The sequence below is a fragment of the Triticum dicoccoides genome, chromosome 3B, assembly GCF_002162155.2.
Source record: "Triticum dicoccoides isolate Atlit2015 ecotype Zavitan chromosome 3B, WEW_v2.0, whole genome shotgun sequence".
NCBI lineage: Eukaryota > Viridiplantae > Streptophyta > Magnoliopsida > Poales > Poaceae > Triticum > Triticum dicoccoides.
In genome coordinates this window covers 475,919,269-475,935,454 of record NC_041385.1, presented here as the reverse complement: position 1 = coordinate 475,935,454, position 16,186 = coordinate 475,919,269, and the positions used below count along the sequence as shown (strand labels likewise).

At 40.2% G+C, this 16,186-nt stretch overlaps 2 protein-coding genes across 2 annotated transcripts; one reads left to right on the top strand and one right to left on the bottom strand.

The window, feature by feature from the left end:
* The first annotated feature begins 1,602 nt into the window (after positions 1-1,602).
* LOC119276621 (AP-1 complex subunit mu-2-like) lies at positions 1,603-5,619 on the top strand. The gene is made up of 11 exons (XM_037557745.1): positions 1,603-1,910; positions 2,005-2,154; positions 2,245-2,307; positions 2,426-2,602; positions 2,685-2,788; positions 4,196-4,303; positions 4,384-4,480; positions 4,592-4,689; positions 4,776-4,917; positions 5,006-5,128; positions 5,233-5,619. The coding sequence occupies exons 1-11, from the start codon at positions 1,782-1,784 to the stop codon at positions 5,329-5,331; spliced, it is 1,290 nt and encodes a 429-aa protein (XP_037413642.1). The 5' UTR covers positions 1,603-1,781; the 3' UTR covers positions 5,332-5,619.
* A 690-nt stretch (positions 5,620-6,309) lies between these two features.
* On the bottom strand, positions 6,310-7,289 carry LOC119276622. Its single transcript, XM_037557746.1, has 2 exons — positions 7,076-7,289; positions 6,310-6,976 (listed from the first exon to the last, which is right to left on the bottom strand). The coding sequence occupies exons 1-2, from the start codon at positions 7,238-7,240 to the stop codon at positions 6,551-6,553; spliced, it is 591 nt and encodes a 196-aa protein (XP_037413643.1). The 5' UTR covers positions 7,241-7,289; the 3' UTR covers positions 6,310-6,550.
* Between the last annotated feature and the right edge of the window lie 8,897 nt (positions 7,290-16,186).

Below are 16,186 nucleotides of genomic sequence, written 5' to 3'. Positions count from 1 at the left end.
ATTGTCCTTCGGGATCATCAAGTTGAAATCATATTGCCACGGTCCATTGTTCATCGCATGCTTCCAATCGCCTTCACTTCCAAAGTGCACCAAGAAAACATTTGTGTCAAGATATCTGAATTGCGCCTCCTTGTGAAGAAGCCAAGCACACTACATGGTGGTCTCCAAAACATGAATGTTAAGTGGTCATGATGAGCACTTTTCCACCCGTTGACCATCTAGAATTCTTGGCCAACACTGGTTCTAGTTCCGCAAAGGTGAAACCCTATACTTTCTTTTTAGAGGAAAAATCCCTATGCTTCCTTGTCCATCAACATCATACTTTCTAGCCTCGCCGAAATACTAGCAGCAGGATCCAACATTTTGCTCTCTACCGGAGATTTGGACGATTCCCGACTAGCTGATCCACCGACATACGTGTCGCCGGTGTAGTCATCTTCTTCTGGCTTGTTGCCGTTGTCTTTCCATCAGTCTTCCCGCTATAGCTCCGCCCCCGACGAGTTACAGACCCTTCGATCTGTGCCCAAGGTAGCATCGTCGCCGCCCTAGATACCACCACAAGCTCACCACCCTCGTCAAGAAAACCCTAACCCTAGCTCCAGGTTGACGATTGCCTAGCGGTCGCCTCCTAGCTCCTGCCGCCTAAACTTGGCGGACCCTTTTCTTCCAATGGGCTTAATCTGCAAGTTATGACAAGCGCCCTCCTCTTGGTTGAAGAAGCATGGAATCACCACATATATCTAACCATACGATGATAGTACAACTTCGAAATGTGGTTGTCCACACTCTCTTTTTCTCAAGAAAAGAAACGTTGTAGTCCAACAGGGGTACATGCTCCCATGCTACAAATTTTAAGAAGTCACATTTAGATCTTTCAAAAAAATCTGAAAAAAGTTATGGAGTTCACAAGACATATGTTTATAACCTCTAAAATTTTCAGATCAAAATTCCAAATGTACATTGAGAAACAAAAAAGACAAATCTGTATGTGAATAGTGTCATTTCTGACACTCTTCATGTTTTCTTTTCTTTTGACACTATTCATTCTAGATTTGTCATTTTTGTTTCTCAATAGGTATTTCAAATTTGGATCAGATATTTTTAGGGGTTGTAGACACATGTCTTGTGAACAACCATAAATTTTTTCAGAATTATTTTAAACATCTAAATGTGATTTTGCGCGATTATTTGTAGGGATTTGTTTTGCTGTGCCCCCAACTTAACTTGTTTGGTCGCTATTGCACTCTCTTTGCTTTTCTTTTGAACCAGTGAACCTTGAACCTTGTTGTGGTTGGATGCTTGGTGCGGTTGTTTTATTTAATACTCCCTCCGTCCCAAAATAAGTGTCTTAATTTTGTACTAGCTTTAGTATAAATTCGTATTAAGCTGAAGACATTTATTTCAAGACATTTATTTTGGGACTGAGGGAGTATAAAGCAGGAAAACTCTCCAACGTCGTGCATTGTCCAAAAAAGAAAATCCCACTAGGCAAAAGAGGCAGCAGCTCCGTACTGATACAGAACCATACCGGCCGAGACAGGCAGCGTAGTGTGGAACAGAGGAAAACCAACCGGACCCTGCCCGGCTCGGCTGCCCTCCCCCTCGTCACCCCCTCCATTTCCGACTCCCCACGATCCCCCCACCCCGACCCCGATCCGCGCCAACTCACCGCCGGGATCCGGCGAGCCCCTCTCGCCCGGCCGCGGCTACCGCCCCACATGTCCGTCGGCAGGACGATCTAGATCCGGCGAGCGACTGAGATCCCACCGCGCTTAGCGCCGATGGCCGGCGCGGTGTCGGCGCTGTTCCTGCTGGACATCAAGGGCCGCGTCCTCGTCTGGCGCGACTTCCGCGGCGACGTCACCGCCGTCCAGGCCGAGCGCTTCTTCACCAAGCTCCTCGACAAGGAGGTAGCAACCTACCCCCTCGCAATCCTCAACGCCTCTATTGCAGTGCTATTAGGATCCTTGCCGCGGCTTCGCACTAAGTTGTTGTGATCGACAGGGCGATGCGGAGGCGTACTCACCGGTGGTCTACGACGACGCGGGCGTCACCTACATGTTCATACAACATAACAATATCTTCCTCCTCACCGCCTCCCGCCAAAACTGCAACGCCGCTAGCATCCTCCTCTTCCTCCACCGCGTTGTCGATGTATAAATGCCCGCCTCATATTCGCAAGCGGCACATTGGGAATTTGAGCGTCTAATTTGTTCATGTACTTTGTGCGCTCTGTGTGTGTAGGTGTTCAAGCACTATTTCGAGGAATTGGAGGAGGAATCACTCAGAGATAACTTTGTCGTCGTGGTATATAACTGTTTGTGATAGGAATTGGGTTTGGGGGGCATGACGTGCCAGTTGTTTTCAAGTTTGCTGGTAATTGATGTGATTCGACACATGATTTTTCTGTATCTTCTATATGTAGTATGAGTTGCTTGATGAGATGATGGATTTTGGGTATCCACAATACACCGAGGCAAAGATTTTAAGCGAGTTCATCAAGACAGATGCATACAAGATGGAGGTCTCACAGAGACCACCGATGGCTGTGACAAATGCTGTCTCATGGAGGAGTGAGGGGATTCGGTACAAAAAGAACGAAGTAGGTTGATTTATCTTTGCTCGCTCTTTTTATGTGGTCGGAAAGGCTTTGGTTGTACTTGACGGAATCCCTGCTTTTCCAGGTGTTCTTGGATGTAGTGGAGAGTGTTAACATTCTTGTTAATAGCAATGGGCAGATTGTGAGATCAGATGTTGTTGGGGCACTGAAAATGCGAACATATTTGAGGTGAGTTTGCAATATCATTTGTGGTAATTAGCAGTATGATAGTCTGAAATGTTTGTGTTGACTAATTCAATATAGATCACTTTGCTAAAGAGTAAAGATCGTTTACATTGTCTCATAGATAAATGAAGCACTCAGGACCTATTTCCGTGCCCTTTTAGAATTCTATTTATCATACAGTTGAACAATTAGTGATGACCTAAGTGAAGTAAGTGCATGTTCTTTTGCACACTATTGCAGATTTTTTGCTTGACATTGGGCCATAGGGTGTTCTGCGCAAATATCATTATTATATTGGCAGCACATGCTACACATGTGCTTTTCATGCTCACGTAGGAATACATGTCTTAGTTAAAACTTAAGATTAAACTTCAGGAACGAGTTTTCAGAAACCTGACGATAAGCTTCGTGGTTCCCTCCTGTGTACTGATTTGCAACAATGTTGTACACAACTGTGCTGTTGGCCTTGATACCTTGTAGTTTACCTGAATTAAATGTTATCCTTTTCATTGGTTTCTACCATAATGACCACAAAACAAGTTATGGTAGAGGCATTGAGCTGTGAGTGGTGACCATTAAACAAGTTAATACCGAAAGTTACTAAGTAATCATTATCAAAGAAGAAAGCTGGAAGCCTGGAAGATGTTCTAAATCTGGTACTGAAAGATGAGCATACTAGCGATATTGGTGAAATCCCCTACTTTACCTAAACTTTACCTTTTCACTGTGGACCTTGCAGTTATGAGTTGGTATCTATTGGTTTGTAATCACAAAGCAAGTTATGGTGGACATGCTATATCCTGATAATCATAAGTCAAGTTAATACCAAAAGTTACTAAATAATCACTCTCAGTAATGAAATTTCGAAATGTGCCAAATTTGGTACCGAGAGAAGAGTATGCTGCGCTGGTACATGTCAGGTTGATATTTTCTGTACTCATCATGCATCATATATAATCCGTCTTGTATCATACAAAGAGGTCCTTCAACCATAAAACAAATGAAATTTAAGGCAGGCACAAATCATTTACACTCTGAACATTGATATTGCTTCACATTGCCAATTCAAACCTTGATTCTTTTGAAATGCGAAGCATAACTGGAATATCAAGCTCATTGTGAAATTAGTATATCAGAAATGACAGTGCTTTATACTCCCTCCGTTCGGAATTACTCGTCCAAGAAATGAATGTATCTAGATGTATTTTAGTTGTAGATACATCCATTTTTATCCATTTTTGTGACAAGTAATTCCGAACGGAGGGAGTAGATTGCTAGACTTTGTTGTTTCCTATTTATTTTCCTGATGACAAGCTTTTGTACCATCTAAATATATTTGTTATCTATGTTAGTATGTTTCCTTGTATTCAGATACACATCCATGACCCCACTAATACTGATTTGAAACAGTGGAATGCCCGAGTGCAAACTCGGGTTGAATGACAAGGTTCTTTTGGAGGCTCAGGGGCGAGCAACTAAAGGGAAGGCAATAGATCTTGATGATATCAAATTTCATCAGTAAGCAATAGTATTTCCTTTTCCCCATCAAGTCTATTACACCAGAACTTCTGCATGACCATTCTCTATTTTGCTACAAGGTGTGTGCGATTGGCCAGATTTGAGAATGACAGGACGATATCATTCATCCCTCCAGATGGATCTTTTGATCTGATGACATACAGGCTCAACACTCAGGTTTTTCTTCCTGATTGTGCTTTAGAACTACAAGAGACTTCATATATACTTGAAGTTCATTGTTTTTCTTGTCTCATTCTCATGTGCCTGCGCACCTTTTATGCCATTCAGGTGAAACCTCTTATCTGGGTGGAAGCCCAGGTTGAAAAACATTCAAGAAGCCGGATAGAATTGACGATTAAGGCAAGAAGTCAATTTAAGGAAAGAAGGTGCTGCGTCCGTAACAAAAGTTGGCTTGCTTGTGTTACACTGGTGCCTTTTGAAAGTCATGTTTTTTTTCCCTCTTCATTTGCAGCACAGCAACAAATGTTGAAATTGAAGTTCCTGTTCCTTCAGATGCCACAAACCCAAATATAAGAACTTCAATGGGTTCTGCTGCATATGCACCTGAGAGAGATGCAATGGTCTGGAAAGTAAAATCATTTCCTGGTGGCAAAGTGAGTATGGCCGATTTCAAATGAATCCATTTGCTCCTGTGTTGCTAGTCGAAGTATGCTAATATCATGAACTTGCTTGCTCTCTTAGGAGTATATGTGCAGAGCGGAGTTTAGTCTACCAAGTATAAGCGCGGAAGAAGCAGTCCCTGAAAAGAAGGCACCGATACGAGTGAAATTTGAAATACCGTATTTCACTGTATCGGGTATTCAGGTGAGGAGACTAACTTTGTTACGAGTTTGTTATATCACACAGGTACTATTGTATGTTTTTCTATGGCACCTCGAGTAAAAAGTATGGCATTATGTACTTCACAGGTTCGCTATCTAAAGATCATTGAAAAGAGTGGGTACCAGGCGCTTCCGTGGGTTAGATACATTACCATGGCAGGTGAATACGAACTAAGACTTATATGAGTTTCCTGTGGTGTGGCTACTAGAAAAGGAAGACACCAATGAAGCTGTGAGGCTTTTGGAATACATAGTTCTTGCTCGCTACAGCGTATAGATGAATTGGGAAATGAACATGGAAGTCATCTCCCAAAAAGCTGTAGCGCGCAAGGTTTTTTTGTGGCTTGTCACTGTAATTTACACATCAAGTACAGTTTTGAGAAAGAAGAACACTGTTTTTTTTTTCCTTTGGACGAGTTAACTTGTATCATAATTGATTTATTGTTATTATTTTTGGTGACACATTTGTTTTTATTTCCTTTTTTGCCACAGTGAAATATAGAGCTGATTTGTGACAAATGAGCACTTGTCATACATGAATATTGCTTTTGAAGTTTGGGTTGAAGCTATCGAGGCTTCTCTGAATGGTGGACGGAGAAAATAAAACAAAAAAACAGCTGGTGGCTATTGTGTGGAGCTCAACGCGATCCTCCATGCGGCTAATGTTGACACCTGACTTGCATGTTAACTGTTTAGACATCCAATCGTGAAGATGCTGTGCTGTGCTGGCTCGCACCTGTAAATTCTGCAAAGCCGTTTCCGGGAGATAAATATGCGGGACTGCAACGAGAGATCCTGCTCGAACCCGGCCCCAACGCAGGTGTGTGGCGACAGCTCTGGCTTGAAACCCGGCCCCAAAGCAGGTGCATGAAATTCTTCACAAGAGAGCAAGGGCAAGATGGCATGACCCGGGCTCTTGGTCTTCTCCCTGGCGTGCCAGACCACGGAGATTTGGAAGCGCTGCGAGTCCTCTCCTCACCGAGGAGATTTGGAGCGCACGCTGAACCAAAAGCGCAAGTTGTTTGCCTCTCTGGCTCATCCTTCATCCGACAAGTTATATACAACGCGAAGGCTGGTGTTGCATGAGTATGCTTGCAATCTGTACGTAACCGAGTCAGAGACTATTGCAAATGCTGCATCTTTCCAAGGGGGAATTTGGCCATGTATAAGCTGAACCGAAAAAGAAGATCCATTCCGACAAATCTAACTTCCGAGTACAGAATAGACCGGCGTCAACTAAAAGACATTTTTTCTCTATCCACAGGTTACCTATGAAACGCAATACCATCCTAGATGACAAATCTACACACTAGACTATAATACACGTAATGCGGAAAAGAATAAAACTACATGCCAAAATCTAAATGGTGTCCAAGAAACGTCAACCGGAAGCACCGTCCACCGCTCAGGGCTGCCTGATGGCGGTAGCCAGGTCGAGGCAGTTGCTGACGAGGCGCGTGATGTGGCGCTGCGCGCCGCGTATCGGCGACTTGAGCTCCGGGCGCTCGCCGAAGATGTCCCGGCAGTCGGTGGAGTAGGTGCTGGCCGCCGACAGCTCCGACATGAGATCGTCGCGGCTGCCCCCCTTCTTGAGCGTCGTCCGCGACTTCCCCAGCGAGTCCGTCAGCGACGCGTAGCTGTCCCTGCACGACTGCAGCGACGACATCATCGGGATGGTGTTGCCCAGGCCTGCCCTCATCGCCTCGTCGAGCCGCATCTCCGTCATCGCCGACTTGGCCGCCGTCACCCGCAGGGCCGTGTCCAGGAGCTGCTGCGGGGTCGTCACCCCGGGCAGCGTCGCCATCGTGCTACACAGCGTCCTGTAGTGCACCTGCACGCACGCACAAATGGCAAACATGCGAACGTATTCGTAAGGATGTTTGATCTGCAGAGCACGCACGTTATAGATTCATTCACTGTATGTATGTACCTCTTGACATATGCCGAAGCATTCTTCGCAGCGCTGGATGCCGATCAGGCGACGGCCATTGTCGCCGAAGGGGAGGAAGATAGGGTGAAGGACACGGGCATCGACGGAGCTCGAGGACGCCGCCAAGACGGCGGCAAAGATCAGCGCGAGGAGGCGTAGTAACATTGGTTGGTGTTGGAAGGAGAGGAGCAGGGTGTACGTGGGCTAAAGAGGAGAGACGAGGACTGGAGAGGCTATAAAAGAAGATCCTGTTCGCGCTTGAGAAGAAGGCGGTTAACTAGTGGTGGTAGAGAGCACGGGACTGGACTGCGAGAAAAAGTTAGCCGTAAATTTCTGCGGGGTTCTGGTTGGCCACCCTTGGTTGTAGCTTAATATTGATTCGAGTTTCTTCTGTTTGTGTGACAGTCAGGTGATAGCCTTGTGAAAGGCACTAGTGATAAAGTTGAAAAAAGAACTCGTTGCACAAGCTAAAACTTGAAATGCTATCCCCAAGCTTAACGTCGGCCCAACAAGCGGTTTGCGAATCTTCTTCTACCTACCGGATCGGCAGGGTTGGCCCAACGCGGTTTTAGGAATCTTCTACATACCGGATCGGAGAGATTTGTAACCTTCCTAGGAGCGGTTTTAGAAACCTTCTGTCTGGTTCTATTTTTTTTTCATTTTTATTGGATTTTCCTCTTATTTCTTTTTATCTTTTCCTGTTTGTTTTTCTGTTTTCGTTTTTTCTTTGTTTTATTTTTCCCACTTTCTTTTGTATAAAGAGAGTCAACATTTTTTAATATGTAATGAACATTTTTGAAAAATATCTTGAATAATCTTTTACATTTTTTCGAACAGTTCTCAAATGTTGTGACCATTTCTTTCAATAGTTCCGGACATTTTTTTAATATGTCATGAACATTTTTCCAAAATTGCACGAACCAAATATTATATTTTCATGAAAAATTCTTTTAAATAGTTATGAACAACTTTTTATATGTGTTATGATATTTTTAAGAAAATTTTGTGAATAATGTTTTAAATTTTCATGAACATTAAAAACATGTCAAAAATTGTAGATGCTACAAACATTTTTTAAAGGTTATCAATTATTTTTTCTATGCCATGAATATTTTTTGAAACATTGCGTCAATGGATATTTATTAATTCATAAAAAATATAAAAAAATGTCATGATAACATTTTAAACGTGTGGACATTTTTTTTCAATGCTACCAACATATTTTTAAATGTCATGAACATTTTTTTTCTTTATGTGTAAACTTTTTTTTAAGTGTCATGAAAATTTTATTAAAAAATGAGATTCTTTTTTTGAGCTGCGTGAACATTTCTTCAATATACAGAGAACATTGTTTGCAAAATTCATAAAAATAAAATATTTTAAAAATATACTTTAGAGGATTTATAGAAATGTAAATATAAATATAAAGAAAAATAAAAAATAAGAATTAGAAGACAAAAATACAGAAAAAATGAAAGTACATAAAAGATAAGCAAGCTACTGTTCTCACAAGCTTGGCGTAGCCCATTTAACCTGCGAGGCAGCCGTTGGTCTCAGGGCACGGCGATGTCTCGCCTCGTGCGTTTATGGATCCTGGGAGGCATTGGGAGCAGATTAGAATGGAGGTCGGCGCAGGAGCATAAGGCGAAAAGATCATATCTTTGCCCTCATTTTTTTTCTCTTTTGGGAAAGGAGCTTAAACCCTCAGCTTCTAGACCACTATGATGAACATAACCATTCTTATTAATGATTAACTAGAGTACAAAACAAAAAACAACCATAGGTGAACCATTAACAATATGAAATTTATACCCTCGAGCAAGTCAATTTGTTTGTCAATAACGTCTTTGAGAAAGGATAGACATCTGTCAGGGGGGTGCCCGAGGGTCCGACAAGCTCGGGGGGGTGCGCCCTAGGGGGGGGGGTGGCTGGCTTGTGGCTCCCTCAGCCACTCCCAGTTCCATCTCTGGTGCTCCGTGGGTCTCTTTTGGTCCATAAAAAATCACCATAATTTTTTAGCCCATCGAGAACTTTTATTTCTGCACAAAAAACAACACCACGGTAGTTCTGCTAAAAACAGTCCGGGTTAGTTCCATTCAAATCATACCAAAACCATATGAAATTATTATAAACATGGCATGAATACTTCATAAATTATATATACATTGGAGACATATTAGCATCCCCGAGCTTAGTTCCTTCTCGTCCTCGAGTAGGTAAATAATAAAAGAAATAATTTATAAAGTATGAATGCTAGCATAGTGCATAAGTTTGATCAATGATAATTTCAATCAATTTTCCTAGCATCATAGACAACAACTCTTGCTCATAAACTCATCATGATCAAGTAGCAATCAATTCACATGTTATGGTTCAAAAAATGCATTCCCTTGAAATTTAACAACCTATGTTCCTAGTCACCAAACAATTTCAACGCATCTTATTTTCAGCAAGAGCTCCACATACGTAGTTATCATATAGTCTTCTATGAGTGTTTGTACTGAAAGCAAATTTTTAGAACAAATGGCATCCATTTAACATAGAGAAACATAGGGGCTTAATGTTTCACCTCCCAATTCATTTATCATAGAGATAATTGTCAGCTATAATAATTCATGATCAAATATATTTGAACCATATGTGTCTGAACCTTTCCCCACCACATGATGCTTGCCAACTAAAGAATAGGTTGGAATAAGAAAACAACTCAACAAAAAAATTAACAAAAAAAGTAAAAGATAAGCCCTTCATAGAGGGAATTATAGATTTGTAGAGGTGCTAGAGCTCATTGCTTAAAACAGAGATGAATACAATTTGAGTGGTGTGCTTTTCCTGTCAACGTCAAGACTAAGGTATTCAATATCTTCCATGCTAAACACATTATTGGTGGTTCCCATGTGGGAATGAAAAGTTTACTCCGCCTCAACCATTCAAACACAAGCCATGGCTAGCCGAATTCACGGGTACCCTCCAAACAATCAACTTTCCAGGGGGAGTTTATTTTATTATATATTTTCTTTTTCTCTCTCTCTCTTTTTGATTGACGGGATTGGGCATCCCTTATACCAGCCTCTCTCATGCAAGGACAAGTGAATAAACACCCATCATGAGAATAATCCGCTTAGCATGGAAGATATTGATCACCTCGCCGCTCCATGAGCAGTACGGGCACACAAAATAGATGTTTATTTGAAGGTTTTAGAGATGGACACACAAATTTACTTGGAATGGCAGGGTAGTACCGTATATAGGTAGGTATGGTGGACACTCATAGAAGAAACTTGGCTTAAATATTTTGGGTGCACAAGTAGTATTCCCGTTTAGTACAGAAATTTTGGCTAGCAAAAGATTTTAAACAAGCACCTCATGTTGGAGGATCCATAACAATATAATTTTGATGCAAATATACCCAACCATAACTCATTATATTGTCTTCCTTGTCCAACTTCAACTAATTTGCTCAAGTTTGAAAATAATTAATGGGTATTCACAATCATAAAAGATGTCCAAGATAATATATTTGATGTGAAATTTCTCTTCCATATACTAATCATTCATGACCTGCTTGTATGACCAATATTGTGATTGTCAAACTTCAATGGGTTTTACTTTCTAAACCCAATGTGAAACTACTACTAGGCATGAGACAAGCATACGAAGCACATTTAATTTTAAATTTATGATATTCGATTAATTCAACAATTTACTCCAAAAGATATAAGTGAAGATCAAATGAGTAGTTAAATAATTAAGTAGCTATGTGAGGACTCTCTCTCATTTAAAACTTTCAGGTCTAAGTATTTTATTCAAACAACAAACAAAAATAAAAATACACTCCAAGAATAGCACATATCATGTGAACAAGTAAAAACTTAGGCTCAACCAAAACTAACCGATAATTGTTGAAGAAGAAAGGCCAAGCTTAGATGCTTGATACTTCTTGGAATATTAACTTGATATGCCTTGGGCATCCCCAAGATTGAGCTCTTGTATCTCCTTAATTCCTCTAATATCACAATTTCCCTAAATCTTAAGAAACTTCATCCACACAAAACTCAACAAGAACTTGTGAGACAAGTTAGTATAAATCAACACAAAACGTAAGCATTCTCTACTGTAACAAATTACTAAAATAATAATTTAACATTGCATACTAAATGCCTCTGCATATTTAATACGTTTATCGTCAAATAGAATCATTAAACAAGAAAACATATGCAAACAATGTAGTCATAATAGCAATCTGTCTAAACAGAACAGTCTGTAAAGGATGAGGAAATATTCATACATCTTGAACACAAAAGTTTCCGAAAAATACCACACTATACAAAATTTATCATAGCTCACCGTGTAAACATTTCAAGATTTTATCATGTTCTGACTATTCAGGATATTCAAGACATAACAACAAACTTTCTGTTTTCAAAACAACAACCTATAAACTTACAAACAAGCATGGTAAAGGCTATACTTGACATTTTTATTGAAGAAAAAATATAAAAGTTATCCTAAATAACAGCAAGAAAATCCTAATAAAATAAAATGACGCTCCAAGAAAAACACATATTATGTGACGAACAAAAATATATCTCCAAGTGAGGTTACCGATAATGTTGAAGACGAAAGAGGGGATGCCTTCTGGGGAATCCCCAAGCTTGGACGTTTGGGTCTTCCTTGAATATTAACTTGGGGTGCGTTGGCCATACCCAAGCTTAGGGTCTTGCCACTCCTTATTCTCCTCATATTGATATCTCACCCAAAACTTGAAAACTTCAATAACACAAAACTTAACGGAACTTCGTGAGATAGGTTAGTATGATAAAGAGCAAACCATTCACTTTGGTACTGTCAAGACAAGATTCATAATTTATCACACAATTCCTACTGTACCCTATCATTTCTAAAATTTATATTGACCAATGTAAGATACAGAAACTATAAAACAAGCAAACTATGCATTGAAAATAGAATCTATCAAAAACAGAACAGTCTATCATGATCTGAACAAACACCATGCTTCTGTGGCTCAAAAAATTCTGAAAAATTGGGAAAACTTATTTTTTTTTGCATAGAAGTACTGTGTGAAAAATTCAGATTTTTTTACTCTCCAGTAATTAACCAAAATTCATGCATGGACGCTAAACTTTCTGTTTTTGCACAGAACCAAATAAACAAGTATCCATGCTATTCCAAAGGCTTTACTTGGCACATTAGTGAAACAAAAGTTATAAAACATTATTAGTACAATAGCTTAATCATGTGAACACACAAAAATAGTAGGGGTAAATATTGGGTCGTCCCACAAAAAGCGCTTTTCTTTAATGCCTTTTTAGCTAGGCATGATGGTTTCAATGATGCTCACATAAAACTAAATAATTGAAACATAACCGAAGCATCATGAAGCATATGACTAGCACATTTAAGCCTAACCCACTTCCTATGCATAGGGATTTTGTGAGCAAACAACTTATGGGAGCAAGAATCAACTAGCATAGGAAGGCAAAACAAGCAATACTTCAAAACTTTCAACACATAGAGAGGGAACTTGATATTATTGAGATATGTAAAAGCACATGTTCCTCTCTCATAATAATTTCCAGTAGCATCCTAAATGAATTCAACAATATAACTATCACATAAAGCATTCCTTTCATGATGCATAAACATACAATTTTTATTACTCTCCACATATGCAAATTTCTTCTCCTCAATAATAGTGGGAGCAAACTCAACAAAATAACTATCATGAGATAGTTGATTGATATAACCAAATTGAATATTAAAATCATGATGACAAGTTTCATGGTTATCATTATTCTTTATAGCACACATGTCATCACCATAATCATCAAAGATAACAACTTTTTTGTCATAATCAATTGACACCTCTTCTGAAATAGTGGAATCATCATTAAATAAAGTCATGAACTCTCCCAATCCACTTCCATAATTACTACAATAAGATTCAACACTCTCCAAAATAGTGGGATCATTACAACCTAGTGTTTACACTCTTCCAAACCCACTTTCATTATTGTAATCATCATAAATAGGAGGCATGCTATCATCATAATAAATTTGCTCATCAAAACTTGGGGAACTAAAAATATAATCTTCATCAAATAAAGCATCCCCAAGCTTATGGCTTTGCATATCATTAGCATCATGGATATTCATAGAAAGAAAACTAACAACATTGCAATCATGCTTATCTGTAGCAACCCGACCCAAAAATGGTCAAGTCTCTGTGTATCTGTACCATCCCAAGATCATGCTGGCACACACAGTACATCGATGAAAATATCAAAGTTCAATCACACCTGATTTATTACACGAATCTCATATAGAGTCTTTATTACATCATAATAAATTCGGCCGAAGGCCAACTCATGAGAAAAATCTAATGCGGAAGCGTAGACGATAAGCGAGTCCATCCGACTCCAAAGGGCAATCACTGAGCGTGGATCGTAGCCTCACTCCTAGTCGGAATAATCCTCTGCAACATAAGACGTTGCAGCTGTTTAGATCAGCATTTTGGATATGCCGGCAAGTCATTGAGAGAGAACAATAATAAAATACTATCACTATATGCAATTTTGGCTGTGGGGCTATAAGTTTAAGTTTTTTTTGCGAAAAACAAATTTTTCCCTATAACAAAAGGACTTGCTTACAAATACTACAAAATATTCGTTGTTATTGAGATAGTTCCCCCCAACCAATGTATCATACCCAAAATCATTAATAACCCGACCATTAATTAATTATGTTTGGTGTTGAGAGTTCCGAATAAATGCAATTCCAAAGGCTCAGTTGTCCGTAACCGGGGACACGACTAATCGATTAGATTTCCACTCTGCAGAGTCTTGTGCACTTTACCCGCAAGAATCATTCCCTCCTTTATGTCCTTGCACTGCATGGTGTTTGAAGATGGGACGAATGAAACAAAGTCTTCCGTAGAGTTCCTCTGGGACACTGCCGGTACCCATCCATTTCCTATCGTTCTTCTACATCAGCTGGCACCGTCCATCGAGAGTCACGCCTAGGTTCAACCAAGCTAGAGCCCATAGTGACTTGTGGCTGCACAGGTAAGCTTCCGGTCAAGGTATATCCGTTTGTCTCTTCGTGGTTGGGTGAAGCTTTCGGCACGATGTCATGACGCTTCTCCATGCTTCCCTGGGTTAACCACTGGGCACTCCAGGGTGCCCGTCCATCCATCCTCCACCCAGTAGTGAATTGAAGTCTGTCTTGAACATATTGAAGTCTTGGGGTTGCCACCATCTTAACTCTCACAACCCCCATGTAATTCTCTCTACCAACCCCGTCTACGAAGCATATCATAATGACCACAAAGTCCCGGGCATTGGTGACATGGGGATTTGGGTTTGTCCTACCACATGGTACTACTCAAGAACATAACTTAAATTCACCTACTTGCATGCACTGTGGGAGAGGATATCAACTAATGCAATAAAAACATAGGTAATAAAATTCATGATCAAAGACTTGCCTTGGTGACGATCTTCGAACTCGAATGACTCGTAGTAACAAGCCTCACACTCCGGATACTTTATCGAAACAACAAGACACAAATAAGCATACCATCACAGAAAAAGAATAATAACAAGTAAAACTTAGTAAATAAACAATCAATATAACACACAATGAAAACCAAAACTAAACCAAAGAAAACAACACAACTCAATGCAAAGATCAACTACAAAGGAAACAAGCTACTACTAAGTTTTCTGCCAATAATAAATTTTTAGCAGAACAAAAATAGAGTTTTCGCTAAATAACAAAAAGGAAAACAACAAAGAAATTTTATGCAAAAAGAATAACATGAAAAGCTTTTATAAAACTCCTATTATGTTCAAAACAATTTTCCTAGTAAGATAAAAAGAAATAAACTACTAAAAAATATATATTTTACTTCAAATAAAATTGCTACAGTTAAGTATACAAAAAATAATATGAAAAGTCAAAAATGACAAAATAAAACAATTTAAAGTAATTAACATTAAAATAAATAGCGCTAGAACTAAAAAACACTAAAACAATACTATTTTCATGAAAACCTAATTTTAATAAATTCTAAAATTCACCAATTTATTCCTACTGATAAACAAAGTCATAAGAAACTAGTAGAAAATGAAATCACCCAAAAATATTATTCCAAGCTCAAGTTATTGCCAATCTAGTGATTTGAACAATTTTCATGTAAATCCAAATTCAAAATTTCAAAACTAGTCAAAGTTGATATCTACAGAAACTTCATAAAAATTCTGATCTAATGCGAAAAATAATCAAATTAATACTAAATATCCTAGGAGATATTAGTTTCTAAGATTGAAACTTTTTCGTTTTAAAACAGAAACGAAAAAAAACAGATCGACAAGTGCTACGTTTAGGGTTGTCACTGGGCTAGAGGGGTGTGCGATCCGTAGCTGAACGATGCTCGGCCGAAAACTAACAAAAACGTGCACGCGCGTTTAATTAAAAGAAAACCGATCAGGCCAGTTTGAGTTGAACCATAATAAACCGTACTAAGAAAACCGATCTATAAAATAAAACCTAACTATTTGCTGATCTAATCTGGAACTTAGATTGAAGATCAACGGATGGGAGAGGCCAACGCTTACAACGATGGTGGCGACGGTGAAGACGACGGTGCGGCGTCGAGCGTCGAACGAGGCGGCGGCTTCGGCGGTCGACGATGGTGACAGAGGGGTCGGGGTGATGCGGCTCGGCGAGGGGAGGTCGAGGGTGGTCTCGGTGGCGGTCGGGGACGAGGGAGCGGGCGGAACTACGGCGAAGGAGCTCAGGTGCTCTCCGGCTCCAGTGAGGGGCGTGCGAGCTCGGTGTGTTCCCTGTAGATGTCGAAGAAGAGCACAACCTTATCAAAACGAAGCGTGAGGTAGACCTAGGCCAATGGCCGGAGTTGGAGTGGCTAAGGATGCTAATGATGACAAAAGATGGCGGTGAACGGCGGCGGCCGAGGTGAGACCGGTTTGGGGAGGGCGTGGGCATAGTCTTGGGGCAAGGGTCGATGTGGGACCGCGATCCCAAGAAGATCGGGGCAGTGGTGGCAGCCCTCCGTACGCGTGTTGGATT

Excerpts from the sequence above, each read along its gene's own strand:
- LOC119276622 (XM_037557746.1), bottom strand. The coding sequence starts at position 7,240 with ATGTTACTACGCCTCCTCGCGCTGATCTTTGCCGCCGTCTTGGCGGCG. Across the intron at positions 6,977-7,075 it reads GCTTCGGCATATGTCAAGAG|GTGCACTACAGGACGCTGTG; the intron begins GTACATACATAC and ends GCGTGCGTGCAG.
- LOC119276621 (XM_037557745.1), top strand. The coding sequence starts at position 1,782 with ATGGCCGGCGCGGTGTCGGCGCTGTTCCTGCTGGACATCAAGGGCCGC. Across the intron at positions 1,911-2,004 it reads CCAAGCTCCTCGACAAGGAG|GGCGATGCGGAGGCGTACTC; the intron begins GTAGCAACCTAC and ends TGTGATCGACAG. Across the intron at positions 2,789-4,195 it reads AAAATGCGAACATATTTGAG|TGGAATGCCCGAGTGCAAAC; the intron begins GTGAGTTTGCAA and ends GATTTGAAACAG.